Source organism: Malurus melanocephalus, unplaced genomic scaffold, assembly GCF_030028575.1.
Source record: "Malurus melanocephalus ecotype Western Australia unplaced genomic scaffold, MMel_1.1 scaffold_73, whole genome shotgun sequence".
Taxonomy (NCBI): Eukaryota; Metazoa; Chordata; class Aves; order Passeriformes; family Maluridae; genus Malurus; species Malurus melanocephalus.
In genome coordinates this window covers 2459224-2476390 of record NW_026623305.1, presented here as the reverse complement: position 1 = coordinate 2476390, position 17167 = coordinate 2459224, and the positions used below count along the sequence as shown (strand labels likewise).

The 17167-nt window shown below is 36.2% G+C and overlaps 1 protein-coding gene across 5 annotated transcripts in view; it reads right to left on the bottom strand.

The window, feature by feature from the left end:
* Positions 1-554: 554 nt before the first annotated feature.
* PLS1 (plastin 1) overlaps positions 555-17167 on the bottom strand; it is a 42188-nt gene continuing 25575 nt past the window's right edge. For all 5 annotated transcript variants that reach the window (XM_057366949.1, XM_057366953.1, XM_057366950.1 and 2 more), the window contains exons 6-16: positions 16448-16529; positions 15021-15186; positions 14783-14925; positions 13458-13553; positions 12028-12223; positions 6952-7030; positions 6512-6626; positions 5633-5766; positions 4619-4742; positions 2505-2629; positions 555-2043 (exon numbers count right to left, since the gene is read on the bottom strand). In XM_057366949.1, coding sequence (XP_057222932.1) covers positions 1908-2043; positions 2505-2629; positions 4619-4742; positions 5633-5766; positions 6512-6626; positions 6952-7030; positions 12028-12223; positions 13458-13553; positions 14783-14925; positions 15021-15186; positions 16448-16529 — 1396 coding nt within the window. In that variant the 3' untranslated portion in view covers positions 555-1907. The remainder of the gene's footprint in view (positions 2044-2504; positions 2630-4618; positions 4743-5632; positions 5767-6511; positions 6627-6951; positions 7031-12027; positions 12224-13457; positions 13554-14782; positions 14926-15020; positions 15187-16447; positions 16530-17167) is intronic.

Below are 17167 nucleotides of genomic sequence, written 5' to 3'. Positions count from 1 at the left end.
CTCCCCGCCGCAGTGCGCAGGCTCCAGCCCCGCCGCCGGGGCAGCGCAGGCGGGCGGAGCGCTGGCACCGTGGGCCGAAGGCGCCGCCGCTGCTCCGCGCCCCTCACGGTCCCGCCCTCGGCGCGGGGCGGCGGGGCCTGAGGGGTCCGCAGGGCCCTGGAGGGAGGGCGCGTTCGGGCACGGAGCGCACAGCCTGCAGTATCGGCTGCGCGCCCCCAGCKCTGCCTTTTCCCTCAGATGCATTTTCTCCTTTCTGTWASAGGAGCTGAGGCCCTGCTCACCAASAGTAGATGGTTGCCCACGAAAACCCACTGCAGTTTCATCCAAGCAACTTTAAAGTAATTCTGAACACTTATAACARTAGTTTATAAAATAGGGAATACTGGCCTTTATGGAATAAGTGACCAAGGACCTGAGYAGGTAAAGTACCTGAGTACTTCAGAATTATATAATTTAATAAGAYCATTTATGCTTATAGTATACAGACTAAGTAAGCATCCATATATCCTCTCTTGCATGAGGACTGAGTTGTCTCCTGAATTCAAATTCTGCACAAAACTCTGTTGTCATCTTGAACTGGGAATAGAAACTAAGTAAATCAAATCTTGTCCAAACAAAACAAGAGGCAAATGCATTAAAATCCAAGCACTTAATTCCCTCCAGTCTCCATTATCCCATTAGATAATGGAAAATGGATCAATGCATCTGTTGCTACGTTGAGTGCAAGACAGTGAAGATGTAAAACATAGGCCAGCAATTCACTCATGAGGATTCTCGGGTTTTGCCATACTTAGAACTGGTTTCAGGAGCTGAGAGAAATTAGAAGCTTCATACTTAAAAAAATAATCTCTTTAATTTTTATTTAGTTTTCTTATTGTTTGGCTTTTGGTAACAACTTTATTAAATGTCCAGCTCCAGCATGATTAGTGACAACTTACAGCTGATGAAAAAGGAGTACAAATACTTCCTTTAAAATTATTACGAAAAAATTATGGACTTCATCTCATCCAGACARTGCACCGGTCTTTCTACACAAAACTTCTGCACACATGGTACACACTTGAGGAAAATCAAAGGTATGAGCTATAAGGAAATGCAATACAGTAACATGAAATCCCATACAGCTCTTTATTGCTTTCTTAATATTTTATGAAAAATTAAAAAAAAAAACCCTCAACCTACAGCTGTTTAGTCCAACTGCAAAACTTAATATGTATGCAGACCTAATAATGAGATATTTCTGCTTTCCATTGCTGGTTTTTTTCATACATCATTTGTAAAAGTTTCTGCTAAGTAACAGAACAAAACTACTACTTACATTTAAAGATTATTCCCACAAAAAAGTTTCATCAGCATTCATTAGTTACCAGACATTATCACAGGCCTTTATGTGCTCTCACTGAAGTCAATGACAAGACTCTCACTGGCTCCAACAAGAGTTAAGCTGTCCAAGAATAAGGCAAGGATGATAACTTCTGTGCATTTTGGAGTCCAATCCAATGGGATTGGAGTGCACCTTGAGACTTGTATGACTACATGTAAGTAACACCCACAAAARTCAAACAGTGTTTCATTATTGGTTCTGAAATAACATATGTAAAACTACGCAGATTCTTACAATGCTATGGAAACTAATACAAATGAAGCTTGATTTACATGGGTTTTTCTAAGCAATACAAATCTATGATGTTAATTTGTTAGTGAGCATGTTCTGAAAACAGTATTAGCCATAAATAACCCATGTGTTWTGAAACAGAATTAAATTAACTAATATAAACACAATATTAGAAGATAATTAATGAGTATATTTGTGCATACAGTTTTTCTCATACTAAGCTTCAGAACTCTGTAAACTGCGAGGCATTCATTGTGCTTGAGATGGCAGAAAGTTATATAACMTGTCTTCATTATTTTATTTTGTTCAGTCCTCTTCCCATCAAACATGCAAACACTGTCATCACCATTTTTGGCTTCACTTCAACCAGATCATCTGGGAGAGCATAAATACGAGCACCGATTTTTCGAGCAACTGAAATGGCATACCTTGGAAAACAAGAAAAACAAATATTAGTAGATGCCAGAAAAATAAARGCATGTCAAAATTCACAACAAAACCAGATTTCAATAGCAGGATATGTCTGTTTAATCAGTACTTAGGCTCTACTAGAAAATGGACATTATTGTGAAGAAAGCATGTACTGGCAATTGTACTGCAGATGTTTTGCTACTGGTTATCTAAGCATTTATTTTGGTCAAAAATGAGTTATGGCAGACTATTAAACTAATTGCAGTGCAGTAGAGGTAGGCCATATCAGCTGTGAATTTGATTTAATATTTTAGGCACACTAGAAAAAGAATAATATTAGAATTTATAATATCTTATTTTTGAAAAAAAACTATTAGTGTAATATTTCTCTTAACAAATCAGCAAATCATGCATTACACTGCAAATTCACGCATTTACTGCATTTCAGAAAAATACGAAGTATTCATTTGAAACTTACTTGGCATTATTCAATTTGTCTTGGTAAGAAAGGTCTTCTCTYTTGACCATTTCTGGACGAACTGCTTTTGGTGCAATGGCATCTATTAAATCTAGGACAGGTAAACTAGTGCTAATTGATCTGTCCTAAAATAAAAAGACTCACAAAATTAGTTTAAGGAATCTGCTTTGATTACTCAATCATCAACCTGCAGAAAACCCTACAGCACATGTTGCACACATACTGAAAGACAGAAGTCTGTTTTGTTACTTCATAGCATGAAGGTTTTCCTCACCCTTTATGRAATCTAATGCTCTTTTCTGCAATCAGTGTTATAAGGTTCACTGTGCTGGTGTCATTATTGCACAAATGGTTTAAATTTATTTCACCAAACTTTCCTCCTTATGCCCTATGGAAAGAAGGGCATTTTGATAAAAGTTCAAGGACCAGACTTTCAAGACAAGAAAAAGATATTTACATTCCCCAGCACATATATTTTCTTCCTTTTCTTGCACAGAACTATTTCCTACAGTAGTTTATGGCTCACTCTTTTTATGATTTTTCAGCTCGGATGGTAATCTGAGTGAGTGTAAGCAGCATGCATTTCATATTTAATACAGACATTCTTAAAAGGGGAAGTGCTGTTGCTGCAATTATTCTTTCTCAGCTGTCGGGRCAGAGAAGGAGCTGCTGATGCCAAAACAAGCACAGCCAGTGCCAGTGAGGCTGGCTCTGGCCCTGCAGTGCTGAGCACRAGCCACAGGATGCAGCTGCCTTCGTTGCCAGGTCAGAACTAGGACTGCCAATTCAGTGAAGTCCCATACAGCCATCATATTAATTACACAGCAAAAAATACTAATATAGTTCTGTTTCAAGGCATTAAATGCATGGAGTATATATCCCATAAGACACACCTTTATAATTTTTACTGTTTGAACTAATGGCTTTCATAGTCCACAGTCTCTACTGTCTGCTTGCCATAGTAATCCCAAAATACAAACAGTTAARGACAACATATATGTGAATGTTGTACAAAATTATTAGTAAAAATACTGAATAGTGTCACTTGACAACAGTACCTCCTTATCTGTATTGGTCAACCATCAGTTGAATTCTCTTAAAAACACCACCTGAATGACCTTACAAACACAACCAATGTTGCCCCAAAAACACAGGCATACCAAAGGCAAGATATTTGGACAGATTCTTGTCATACTTGAAAGTTATTTAATACCATCATGATTACAATTTATGTACAAATAAGAGAAGCAGCAACAAGAAAATGAAGGCCCAAGTTACCTTCTAGAGTGAAAATGAAATATTTTTACTTAATTTTTTGATTAATAATGCTTACCTAATTAAAGTTCACAACATAGTGAATGCTAAATATTTAACTTGCTATGTTTTTATGTTCCTGTTTTGAACCACAGACATAACTGCTTCAGATTATACAACGAACCTCTACATGAAAGTTGTATTTGTGTGCAAGTTCAATGACTTATCAGCCATTTGTAAAGCAAGAGATTCACACAGAATAACACACCTGACACACATAGGGCTTCTTTCGTGTTTAGTACTTAAATGATGTGGAAGGAAAGCTTCCTTTATCAATGTGTTCTTATTTGCTGAATGGGAAAAGCTCCTGTTTTCCCAAGGAAGACACAAGGTGTCGCTGGTTACCTTGGGCACCCTCTTCCGGCTCTGTCACACCTGAGTACATTTTTTTAACCAGCTCTTAGGAGAAGTGGTCATCTGTCCCCAGTATTTCCAAAATTGTTTTCATGCTTTTACAAGCATGAGGGCGCCTACGTCCAAAAATTTGGAAAATATATGACATGCCACGCCCAAACACTGGTAACTTCAGACAGAAGCCCCTTTGAAAGTTTAAACTTATTTTTCTTTTTTKTTGTTGTTGGGGTTTTTATTTTGTATCTTACTGCAGCTATTATGCTTTCTTATTCTTGTTAATAGATTTGTAAAATACTTCTGAAGATTCACAGACCATCAGAAATATTTCCTTAAACAATTTTACGAGYTGATGGGAGAGCCACTGTTAGAGCCAAATTGTTGACAGATCAGGTTAAAAATCCCAGGTCTTATTATATGTGGAAAGAAAAAGAAATAAAATTGATTACCTTGAAACTTRTAATTGAAGTTTTCTTATTTGCCTTTGCAAGTGTCTGATTCACCCACTTAATAATRATTTCATCATTTACTTTTTCCCCCTCTCCAAGGTCTGATAGTACATTCAAAGTGTACCTTCAGTAAAGAGAACAAGAGCCCAAGTTAAAAGAAGCAGTAGAACTCAACTTTTCTAACAGTACAAAGTTATAACCAAAAGTAAAATATAACCTCATCACATTAACAAAGTACTCCTCTTCACATGGTAACCTCACCTTATAAACTATTTAGTACTTGAAATCACGTTTTCAGTGGTTACAAGAAGAAAATATCCCACATCTCATAACTGCAACTTCTTCATGCATTTGTTCTATTCAATACATCATAATTAATTTTACTTTCTCAGTTTAAATGACTTCCTATCACCATAGTGCTTGAAAATTGAATCACAACACTCTRAGAACAAAAACCACTAAGTGTTTCAGGATAGGTCTAAGAAAASTAATTTGTGGAAAACATTTGCAATAAAGCACTATTTATTGAAATCACTTTATAATTATTTTTTTCTTGCTCAATAGAGTAGCAAGATTTTTGTTTGATGATACTTATGCAATTATAGCTGTGATGACCTACAATTTTTTACCCTTTTAATTTCTATAGTATATATCATCACTTCCCTGGGTTTTACAAATATTTAAATTACTCTCTACTTACAGAAAGATACATGGAATTCACATGCAATAAGTTGAGTTCTTTTTACTTGCTGCAGGATTTATAATTTTAATCACAGTTCTTAGTTTATAAGGTTTTAATTGTCACTATAAATCATGGTTTCAATACACTATATGTAAAATTACAATACACATATACAAGTTTATCTTTAAGCACAGGGATATTTACACATTGCTCTCTAAAATACCTGTTGGCTGTACTGAACACTAGCTTTAATTTGCCTTGACATATAGACACACATTCACAAATGCACAGACACAATTGTACACGTTTATCACACGCTGTGCCTAACTTACCTTCTCATCAGCTGCCATACCAGAGCCAAAGTCAGAGTTGGATTACCCTCATTTAGATCRTGTCCAGCAATACCAACCAGTGAGAATCTGGCTTTTGTCTTCCCAAGTTCTACTGCATAATTGCAATTCTCAATCTAAAAATAAATTTTATATGCAAATAATGAAAACATCTTAATATTTCTGCAATACAGACCTATAATCTATGTGCATTTTGAATTACTTTGGCTTACTGTTACCTATGGTGAGATTTGAAGCTAGAAAACATTTCCAGTCTACCTAAATATGACTAAAATAACACCATTTTCACTATAAATGCAATTATTCAAGATTTAAAAGATATTATTTTTTCCCCATTTGAGAAAACCAAGTTTCCACTAAGGTAGTGAATTAAAATAAAWTTGTATCAAAACAGAAATATATTGAAATGTGCTCTTCTTAAACAGACATTAATTTTTATCCTCTACATTTCAGTCTTCACAAGAATCACAAAACTAAATGAAAGCTTGGATTCTGCAAGTCCTGCAAAAATTCTCTGGGCAGCATAAAAACTGCTCTGGGAGGAAACACCTCATGGCATTAAGAGCATCCAGCAACAGCTGTTTCAGGCCTGAACCTTTCACTTACATATCTAAATTAGGCTATAAATAAAATATTGCCAAAAGRTGTCCACATTTAGAAGCTAAAGTGATACATGAATAAAGTGATACATGAACAATGTGAACTGCCACTTATTCCTTGGGGTAATACCTAAAAAAATCTATTTTCCCTTTTTTCTTTCCCCAGGGCTGTCTCAGTAGCACAGAAATCTCAACACCACGGACTGCCATTAGCACAACAGGAGACAGAGAAGCTGCACTGCATTCCAGAGCATCCACTCACCTTTTTCATGTTGCCACCGAGTAACGAGTAAGGAGGTTTGTTGATGTGGCTCCAGTCAACCGGCACACGTGTCATRTCATACAATTGGAAGATGATTAAAGCATCAGAAAGGTCACTAAACCAGAGCAAAACAAGGTTTTTAAGCACAAAGGCTCATATTGACAATCAAAGTAAGTACTTGAGACTTTTCACAGTGAAAAAAAACGTAATTCAAGAAAGTGAGGGGGGAATATTTAAACCTTATAAGGTTTTCTAGTATTCCTAGATTATGAGTAGAACATTCTAGTCAGATACTGCTTAATGTGGTTTGACAGACCAATTCTCAAAAGGAAACCTGGAAATCACTAATCAAGTAGAAATACAACTTCACCCTTTTCTTTCCTTCTTTCTTCTCCTGTCACTCAAGGGAAGTCAAACCATTCTTTTTAGAAAAGTCTTACCTGTATAAATGATTAACATATGGGCTWACACCCAGTGAATTCATCCAGTTTCTGAAAGTCCTTTCTTCCTTACTTTCTCCTATGGTGACAAATAGAATTCTGTCTAAGTTATTGGAGAAAATASTTTAATAAGCAATGTTTAAACGGTTCTTATATACCTCACCTCCACCACCCCCCCATCCTCCCCACCCCAAAATAAGTTCATTATTTCCCAAACAATAGTTTATACTACAGGGCAATCCTATCCAACCCAGATTCACTCAGTTCTGGTCACAAGGACAGAGGCACTACAGGGAGTACTATTAAACTACATTTTTCTGAGTAAATACAATTTGATAAAATATAGAAATAAATGTTTTGTTATATTTTACATAATTAGTATGTTATGGAGATGATTAATAATRATTTCCTAAAACTTAGTGGAAACTGCATTCAACAGTACCATTAAATCTGTATGAAATGGCATCTTTTTATTAAAAGTTAGTACTAGAACACCAGACACTACAATTCCACTCTCTCCTCACAGAAGCTGACTGAATTTGTGAAGGGACAGCCCAAAGCAACAGACTTCATTTTTTTTAGTTTTGCTGAAAACTAAAACTTTTTTTAGTTTTGTTTGAAAACTCAGCAAGACAGTGTTGTATTGGTTAAATTGGTGAAGCTCTTTATACTCCCAAGGGGTCCAGTTATTCTCATGYTTTTAACCAGCAATTCTACTTAGAAGAACTGCAGCAAATTCATTAGGAAGTAAACCCCAACCTTCACTTTCCTGATTTAGACTGCTTTTGTTACTGCAATCACAAGTCCTAACCTAACTCTCTTTCTCTATGAAGTGACAACTTGCAACAATACATTAATTTTCTACATAGAACACCACCTAAATTTTGACAATGTCTCTGTGGCCAACTGCATGTGAATCAGTGCTGCATAAGCTGTTTTCTCTAGCATCAAAGAGAAGTATTTAAGAAAATATTTACCCTGAATATGTGAGCTTGGAATAACCTCATCACTTTGCTCCCCTGCATTGATAATCCACAGTTAAGAAAACACASAAGACACTGAAGAGGGAGAAAACCTCTCCAAACAACCAAAGAACATATTTCTCTGGACTGAAACACAAATCTAAGCAAGATTTTTCTTTGCTGTTTTTGTTTGCTCTTAGAGAATAACAATACCAAGTTTGTCTGATTAGGTTTATATGGTGAAAACTGCCTCATTTAGTACTGCAGTTCTAGATTGACTACAGCATAATTATTGTTTTTGTAAAGTCAAGCTACTGTGTAAACACATTCATCATTAGACTAGAAAGAAAATCTCTTTAACATTCAATGCCTAGACCTATGTCATAAGATTGATTTTTAGACAGAAGTTGCAATTGTARTCTAGGTCTCTTACCCTTTTATACAAAAAGCTCCGGACTTCAGAAATTTCAGCTGTAGTTTACCATTTCTAACAGAATAAATTTTATTTTAAAAGTTTCGCCACCTTACCAGGTTCTTTCCAATTATTAAGTAGTTAATATTAATCTTACTGATACATTTTCTAAACTTTTTTTTCATATGCAATTTGAAACAAACAGTAATTCAAATATTTACTTGCAAAAACAACCAAAGAGCCACTGATGAATATATGCTGAAACAAAGAAAAATACTATTCTGCAAGGTCACCAGAGAGTTTTGTTTCACATATTTCCTGCCACATTAAAATTTAAAAGAAGACTCACACTTTGTGAGTCATTAAAAAATGTCATTAAAAATACAATTTTTTTCCATTTCAACACAATCACAACTCAAGAATTATCTACAGTTTAAGTTTATAAAGAGTATCTTTGAGATTATAACATTTTGAAGCAATAGTCCTATGCTTTTTTTAAAAATTATTTTAGGGTTACTGATCTTTGAGTTAGTTTGCAGTACCTACAATACTGACTGCAAAGTGCTTTTGGGAACACTTGTCCATTGCAAAGACAGTACCAAGGTTATTTAGTGAACTCCTACTRAACAGTGTAGATACAAAAACAGATACTCAGCAACTGCACTCCAACTGAGAATTTTAAAATGCATGCTTAACACTGTCAGGAGACTCCAAAGCAGCCAAGCAGGAGCAAGAGCATGCAAGTTGGGCAGGRCACTTTTGGAGAGTGGGAGTCCAGGAACTAAACCCAGCACACTAATTTAATATGCCACTCTAAACAAATCCCTTTATCATGCAATACATAAGMGTTCATTAGTTTTCCAGATGGCTGAGAACTGATCAATTTTTTCTCTCTATTTTTTTATTCAAAATATACCTTGTGATCCTATCAGGAGCATATCTTCTGCTGAGTGGTGCAGCAGATAGCCAAAATCATTGGAAAACTGCAGAAAGGGGGCAGAGCTACACAAAAGAGAGAGGAGCAAATTTGGTAGTATCCTTTATATTTATTGCCATCTCTTTTTTGAGATCATTACAATGTGGAACTGAATGGGGAGTAGCCATAGGGAAGGGATCAAGAATCCAATGAGCTCCAAATATATCCAAGATTATCCCTGGAAGACAACAGAACTCAGAGTGCAGTTGCACCCTAAGTTCAGCCAGCCTGAGTGGGAGTAGTTAATCCTCTTGTGGTGACAGCCATGAAGGCTGCCAGTAATCTAAGCAACAGCACAGGACATCTCCACTGGAGGAAATGTGGGTGGATACAAGTCCCTCCTCTTCCTCCCCCCAAGAACTCAGCTTTCTGTGTGACTTTGACTCCAAACTGCTGCTTTTCCTGCATGCGAGAGGTTCCTTGGACCAGCAGCAACACACAAAGGTCGTGCATTAACTGAGGCCAGGACTGCCCTCTCCACCCCCACACAATATCAAATGTTCATTTTGCTCAGTATCAAATGTTCATTTTGCTATTTCAGCATTCCTGAGGGATATGCTCTCCATATACCAGTGCATATCACCAGACTTACTATCAGGGCAGATGTCAGTTTATGCACAGTGTTCATTGTCTTAAACTGAAGAGGACAGCCACACCGTACTCTTTGAGTGAAATAAAGATGGAATTTATGGAGGAAAATAAAGACTTTCAAAAGCTCTACTCACCCACACATGCCTATAGTTTGACATCTTGGTTCATGGAAAGCCCTTACTGGCTAAATCCCCCAAAATACCTGTATGGCATTTGACTTACTGCAACTCTTGCCCCCATTTTATATGCTGTGGGGTTTTTTCCTTCTCTTTTACTTATGACGGCATATTAAAACAATAGAAAAATGTAAGAACAATGCAAAAAGTCAAACAGAAAAGGACAGAGGTGATTAAACACTAGGAAAAAAAAAAAGAAAGAAAAATTGCAGAATAAACACTTTTATGGAGTACAGAAAAGTACTAAATACAGTACCTACATTAGGAGGGGTCAAATCTGCATTTCAYGAAGCAAAACAGGAAAGCATTATAAATTATGAGTCAGATTTCAACAGACAATCTATGATGAAACTATAAAGAAATTAATGTAGTATTTTATATCACTAGCTTGAGGAAACATCAGTATAAACACAGGACTTAATGGAAAACAAATAAAACATTAACAGGAAACAAACATTAACAACATTGTCTTTGGYCTGCAGTAACTATTTGGATGGCTTAAATCTACTTGACATCAGGAATTATTATTTCAGGGCAAAAAAGAGTCATCTACTTTTCTTTGAACAGATAGCATCAGCATGATTATTCATCTCTAAAATATATACTGTAAACAGTAAGTTAAATTTATCCATTATTTATCATTACAAAATCATATCTAGCTTTCAGGTGATTGTAACTTTTTTTAACTGGTTTGGCTGACACTTTGATCTCATCCAAATGTTTCAGAAAATCCAGAAACTAATTCAACTGKTTTTTTTTCCTCATGCCAATGAAAACTCTTTCAAATTTAACCAAGTTTCCAGTATTTCAAATCACACCAGCAACTTTATCTTCAGAGCAGAGAAGCTCAACTAAATATGTTCCACCTCCACACAGCTCCTGTATACATTTCCAAGAGCTGACATTTCTAACAAAAGTGCAGCAGAGGAAGAACAGACCGTTCCTTCAATAATTTGTCCTGGCCAGCAGGGCCTAGAGTGACTGGGGATATCCCAGCTGAAAAGGGAAGACAAGGTTGTGTGCTCTGATACCTCTATCACATCACAGCTGGCACCCAGCTGAAGCTAGAAGAGCAAGAAGCCTGAAACAGAATGGTCTGAGGGRTACAAGATTTGTGGCACAGGGATGCAGCAGCACAGACAAATTATGAATAAACAGGAGCAAAGGAAGATGGACTCACCTAGATGGAAAGGAAACCTGATAGGAACAGTAAGAGGAAGGCACGAGAAGGCAGTGCAGAGGACTATGTGAACATTGCTGATGATTCTCCCGAGTGCAGCACCCCTGATTCTCACATTCCTTTGAGATCAGTGAACAACTGTGAAATACACTGGCAGGAGCCATTTCATTATCCTAGATTAGCTGGTCCACAGCAAGGCCAACAGCCAGAGATTGCTACCAATTATCCCTTTATCTCTAGCATTAGAGATCTGAAGGGTACAGTTAAAGGCCAAACTCCCTGATACCATAGGATCTGTATAGGCTATTGATGCAACAGATTAATACAGGTTGCCSATACAGAAGCCTTTTTTAAAAAAAAGTTTCCTGCCTTAAAAGGCAACAAATGAATACGCACACACATATATAAATTTACTATGTGAAAAATACTTTTAAAGACTATTACAGTTGARTAATATAGCACTGCAAAGAAGAGCTAGAATTTGTACATCAGCTAAAAYATAAATAGCATGGAAAGAAGCACAGGAAACTGAAAGGAAAGTAGGACAGTTTTTGCTCCTGCAAATGAATGACAGAAGGTTATTCAGGAATAACCATTTGGYCAGGCTAACACAAGTGCACAATATACACACTAAGGGGGCTTCTACTAAGGCTTATGTTGCCTGCTAGKGAGTAAATACAGGCACCAGCACACAGGGATACTCTATCACAACCTAGAAGGAATACCTAAATGGAAATARCTAATATTCTTATTTTCTGTATAGTTAATAAGTTAAGTACCTTCTAATAAATTGAGATCATAAGATGAATTTTCAGGCTTGTGCAGGGCTGGATATGTATTAAAGAGATTTGCAACAAAAGCCAAATTGAGTTTAGGGTTGCCAGCAACCACATCAGCTGGAGTTACAAACTGTCTGCAGCCCAATTTATCTGCCTGTTGGAGCATGTATTCAGCCCTCTTCAAGTCATTTTTATCCTAAAAAGAAAAACAAACAAAAATTAATTTGCAGTTAAGTCTAGTACTAGCATTTACTGACTCTTTAGGTAGGGAAATCTTTAAATTACCCATGTCAGTTCCTCCCTCATTCTGCCAATGCCTGAACTCGATTTCACAACCCATGACAATTCCCCTCTGCCTTCCATTGTCCTTCACTTCTGTGGCTGTCAGCACAGCATTCCTCATGAATCACACTAACTGCAGCCAGAAATGTAGTYATTATATTTCCATTTTCAGGCTGTTGATTCTCATATTGCATATTCTGTTACATGGGCCAAAGGTTCACCATCACTGCTTTAAACTGATATTCTCAAGCACAGTAATTACAGATGATGCCCAAAACCCTCAGTARGAGTTTGAAAGCTTCAAGCTTGCTTTCCTTTTAATATTTTTGCTTCTTAGTCACTGTAAGTTGGCAACTTGTGTGTTTTGTTTACTTGGTCTTCATTATTAAAACAGTTTCATTACAGAATGTGGTCATACAAACTGTAGGAAATTACATGGAAAAAACTAACTTCTACTCTCACTCTCAAAAAAAATCCCCAAACAAGAGCAAACAAAGAAAACAAAGAGTTTGAGAGAATTAAAGCCTGAAAGCAAACAATCTTGCACGTGGATTTCATTATTATACTGAATAACAAGATTCTACTTTAGTTTCCCAGGCATGCAGTTCAATTTTGTGACAAATGCACTCTCAGAAAAATCCTCCCAACAAGCATTATAAAACAGCTTAGACAAGTGTTTTCACATCCATGTAGGCTGGTTTTAGACCCTCTTTACAACTTAAAGCTGGATGGATGCCACCCTTTCCTGCTAGTTATTGGAAGGGCTCAAATGTTAATTCTAAATGCTATTTCATTAGAGGGGGGATCACAAGGTTTGTGAAGTCTAATCTTTTTCCTTGTGTGATTTCCAGAAGAGGAGAATTGAGCAAGATATTAATGTTGGATGACCCAACTGAAAARAAATACATACACTACTCCAAGTAAAACATAGCTCCAAACTTWAGACTGCAGGATGCATTATCCTGTTTCAGGAACTTTACTCAAGTTTTTGCCCATTTAAGCTTTCATAACACGGAGGAATCTGGCTGTGTTTTTGCATGCATTAGGAAACMAAGGAGGTTTCAGGGACAACCTGGTAACCAGAATGTTGGATACATACATAGCGAGGTCTCAGATTCCAGTCTACTTTAACATTTCTGGATACTTACATGAAATCCTGTGAAGTCAATTTTAATGGGCAATTGTTCAAGGTCATCTCCTTTGGGTGCAATCTGATTTAACAGATGGTAGTATGCTCTTGAATCCTAAAAAAGAAAAAAAAAAGCAAGTATGTGGCCTTTCCCAACCATTTATTGGTCTAATAGTCCAATCTAAAAGCCATAGAAGTMAAAAATTCAGCACTATAATTTCAGTGAATATAGATGAGGTCACAGAGCCATTTTACTACTCTATTTCACATAGAATTTATTTAGCCAGATGACATTGAAAAGGAATGTCTGCTAATTATTCTGGACAATGCTACTTAAATTAATTTTGTTGAATATTAACTAGACTGTTGTAATTAAGATATTCAGGGCAAATTTATGGAGTTACCCACAAAAAGATTCAGTTTGCATCTTACATTCAGTGTTGGTATTTAATTCCTTCACTATTCTTTTCAAATAGAATGCTTTATAAAAATTCCTCATTCTTGGTAATTGGAAGCAAAAATAGAGAGCAAGGTAGCACTYTTAGGATGAATCTATAGTAACAGAAGAAATTACATTTATTTCGTGCAGTTTTCCATGGTTCTGGGGTCCCCCTCCCACCCCAGTTAGAAGCTAGAAGAAAAAATAAACCCCTACTAATCTGGAAGCATTTAATGTTTCTCTTTAAAATCACATAGTATTTTTACCAATTTTCATATAAAMCAGGTCTGCTTTAATACCAGCCTTYYTRGYAGCATTTGGAAAGATGCAACTTGCAATTAATGAGATAGTTTTCTCCAATGAAAGGACCTTAGGGAATCCCTAACCACCTTAGAGAATCTTCCTCATTTGCTTTTAGCTTTAAAAAGTTGCTGTGTTCTCTCTTCAACAGGGCTGTTCCAATGCTCTGCATGACTTATGCAGAATGAGAGAAGAGAGAATTATGGAGCTCTGCCACTTGCCCCAAGGAACCTTTCAGTCCCTGTCCCACTCAACTGACACACCAGCAAAGCAGGAACTGGGAGTTATTAGGTAAATAACAAGTGGTGCAAATTGTCCTAAATAACTGTAATAGCCATCTTACAACAGTAGAACGTTCCTGACTATCAGCTTTTTGGAAATGTTCACTTAGCACTGTGGTGTGATAACACATGGGTTGAGCTACTAAATAGGATAGAAGAGAYGAAAATAATGCTCTTTCAATGCTGAAAAATGCAGGATGAATCTACAGCCAGAGAAAGCAGATTGCCCTTGTATCTAAATTCTTCTGATCAGACTCATTTTCTTCTATGCATAATGTGTTTTAATGCCACCATGTTCAATTATCAGAGCAAATAAGTACATACCTTAATGTCCTGGCTGAAGTTACTGATTTTCTGCCACCCTGCATTAGCCAGATGGTAGTTCACCCAGCGCAGCAAGAGGTCTTCTGGGGAAAGCTTCATTAACTCATCCAGCTCTTCCCCTTCATTTAGCAAGGCAATAAGAGCTAAAAGCAAATTTGAAAGAAGGCTGAAATCATTGCTATTGTGGCCTGAGCCAGTTCCAAGTGGCTGACATTGCTGTATCTGGCACTACTCTTACCTTCATTTCTGGAGATCTCAATATCAGCAAAAAGACCAACTTTAATGATCTGCCACAAGAGTCCTAATACCAGGTGTGGCTTTCCTTCTTGCAAATCTTGTGATCCAATATTGACAACCGTGCAGCCAATGGCAGATGCTGAGTTCAGAGCCAGGTTTAGGTTTTCCTATTTGAAATGTTAACAAACTTGTGAGCTCATATTTTTTAGTATCARTATTTGTTCATACTAAACTTTGGAAGAAATAATGCATTAGTTCAATGGCTTCCAGTGGAAAACTGCACTCCATAAATTTTTTGCAAACTACCTTGCATCTTACAAAAATTTAATGGAAAACATTACTGACAGTGTTTAATGCAGACCCACCAAAAAATTGTGGACCAYATTCTACAGCCTGGATTCTGAGGGATACTTTAATCAAAACACTTCTTGTAATTTTTAAGTATCAGTTATACAAATTAAATAATACTGCTCAAAATATCAGAGGCTTGATCCCGGGGGAAAACATGTTCAGATGGAATTCCTGCATGGAGTCCGATGCAGGAGACTACTGACATCACTGTCATCCCATCTTGAATCTTACACATTTATTCAAGCAATTGTTAAACTGTAATTTTATAATAAAGACCATAAGAAAATCACAATTTAACACCCTGACACTCAAAGTAAAGCTAGTAAAGCCAGTGATTGTCAGAGATCAAACATTCTGAGAAAAAATAGCTGGMAGCTCTCAACAATATTACTATTTCCTTGTGTCATATTTTAACTATCAGAGACAAACACATGTAGTATCATCTTTACTGCCAGGTATATAAAAAAGTAGAGATTACAAAACCCACCTGGAGGATTTAAAATATAGTATGGTTTAGCTTTTCATATTTTAACATCACAGCCTGTAATGAAAAGTCTGCCATTTAACTGAGGTTTTTAATCAGCAGTTTTTTCTCAGTGGGACGGTGATTTATGGATTTACTCCCCTTTCCAGACCTGTTTTCTTAAACCCAAACTAAGGTCTTAAAAACTGTTTCTGTCAAACTTTTCCATGACTTCGTACACAATTGAAAATAGATCTCCTCATCTGCTGTCCAAGTTGCTTTATCCTACCACAAAATATAAAGCCATGCAAAAATACAACCTGACCATCCACTTAAAAGTCTACAATTATTTTCTTCAGGTACTCAATAAAGCAAAACAAAAATAGCTTATAGGGAAAGAATTAGGGATAGCATGAAAAAGCAAGTGTTTCTGTAAATCATCTAAGAAACAGAGAATGCAGCAGAGTTCATTGGAAAAYACAATGTCATGCTTTACGATTTTTTTTATTACATAAGAATTTTTAAATTTTTTTTCTCCAACAGAACTGTCATTAAAATAGCAAAAATACTTTACTTTTTCATTTGTGGCAATTTCCTATCCATGCAGTACTTACAGAAACAGTGAAAGGAGTGAGTTTTTTCTTATTAATAGCCCTTTCATCAATTGTATCTGGTTGTGAAAAGTTGATCATTTTGCTAAGGAAGAAAAGTCAAGAGTTTATTCAAACTTCCATTTCTCAGAAAACATATAGTTTGATTATAAACTACTAGCTATTTAAACTAGCTGCAAATATTTCTGACAAGATTTAAAAAAACTACTATCCTCTAAATGTCCTCTCCTGCATTAAAAAAAATGCACATTTATTCAGAATGCCCCAGATAATACGTTGCATTTGGCTTTTAGAATTAATAGATCATATCTATAAATATCAAAGAAAGTTCCTGAGAAGATTAAAACTGCAAACCAAAGTAACTTAAATGATCTCTAGTGAAAAATTTTTTAGTATAATGAGTGTATTTCTACACTGCATTTCTGTGGTACCTTGTATCTACAAGGATCTCAAAGACTAATTCACATCAATACTAATATGCTAATCCCTTGTTACCATGGTGTGTGAGTAAGTACTATTAATCTACTYTACCTAACTAGAAAGTTGCAGCAGACTAAAGTTAAGGGACCTACTATATGCTCCCTGTTTTACCATGGATTTAATTCAGATTTCTGTTCCTGCTATCCCATGATTTAGTGACTATTAGCAACCTTCAAAATTATTTAAAATAGTCAAGTTTTCTAATTATTTCAAGTAATGARTTTATGATCTGTTTAATTATCA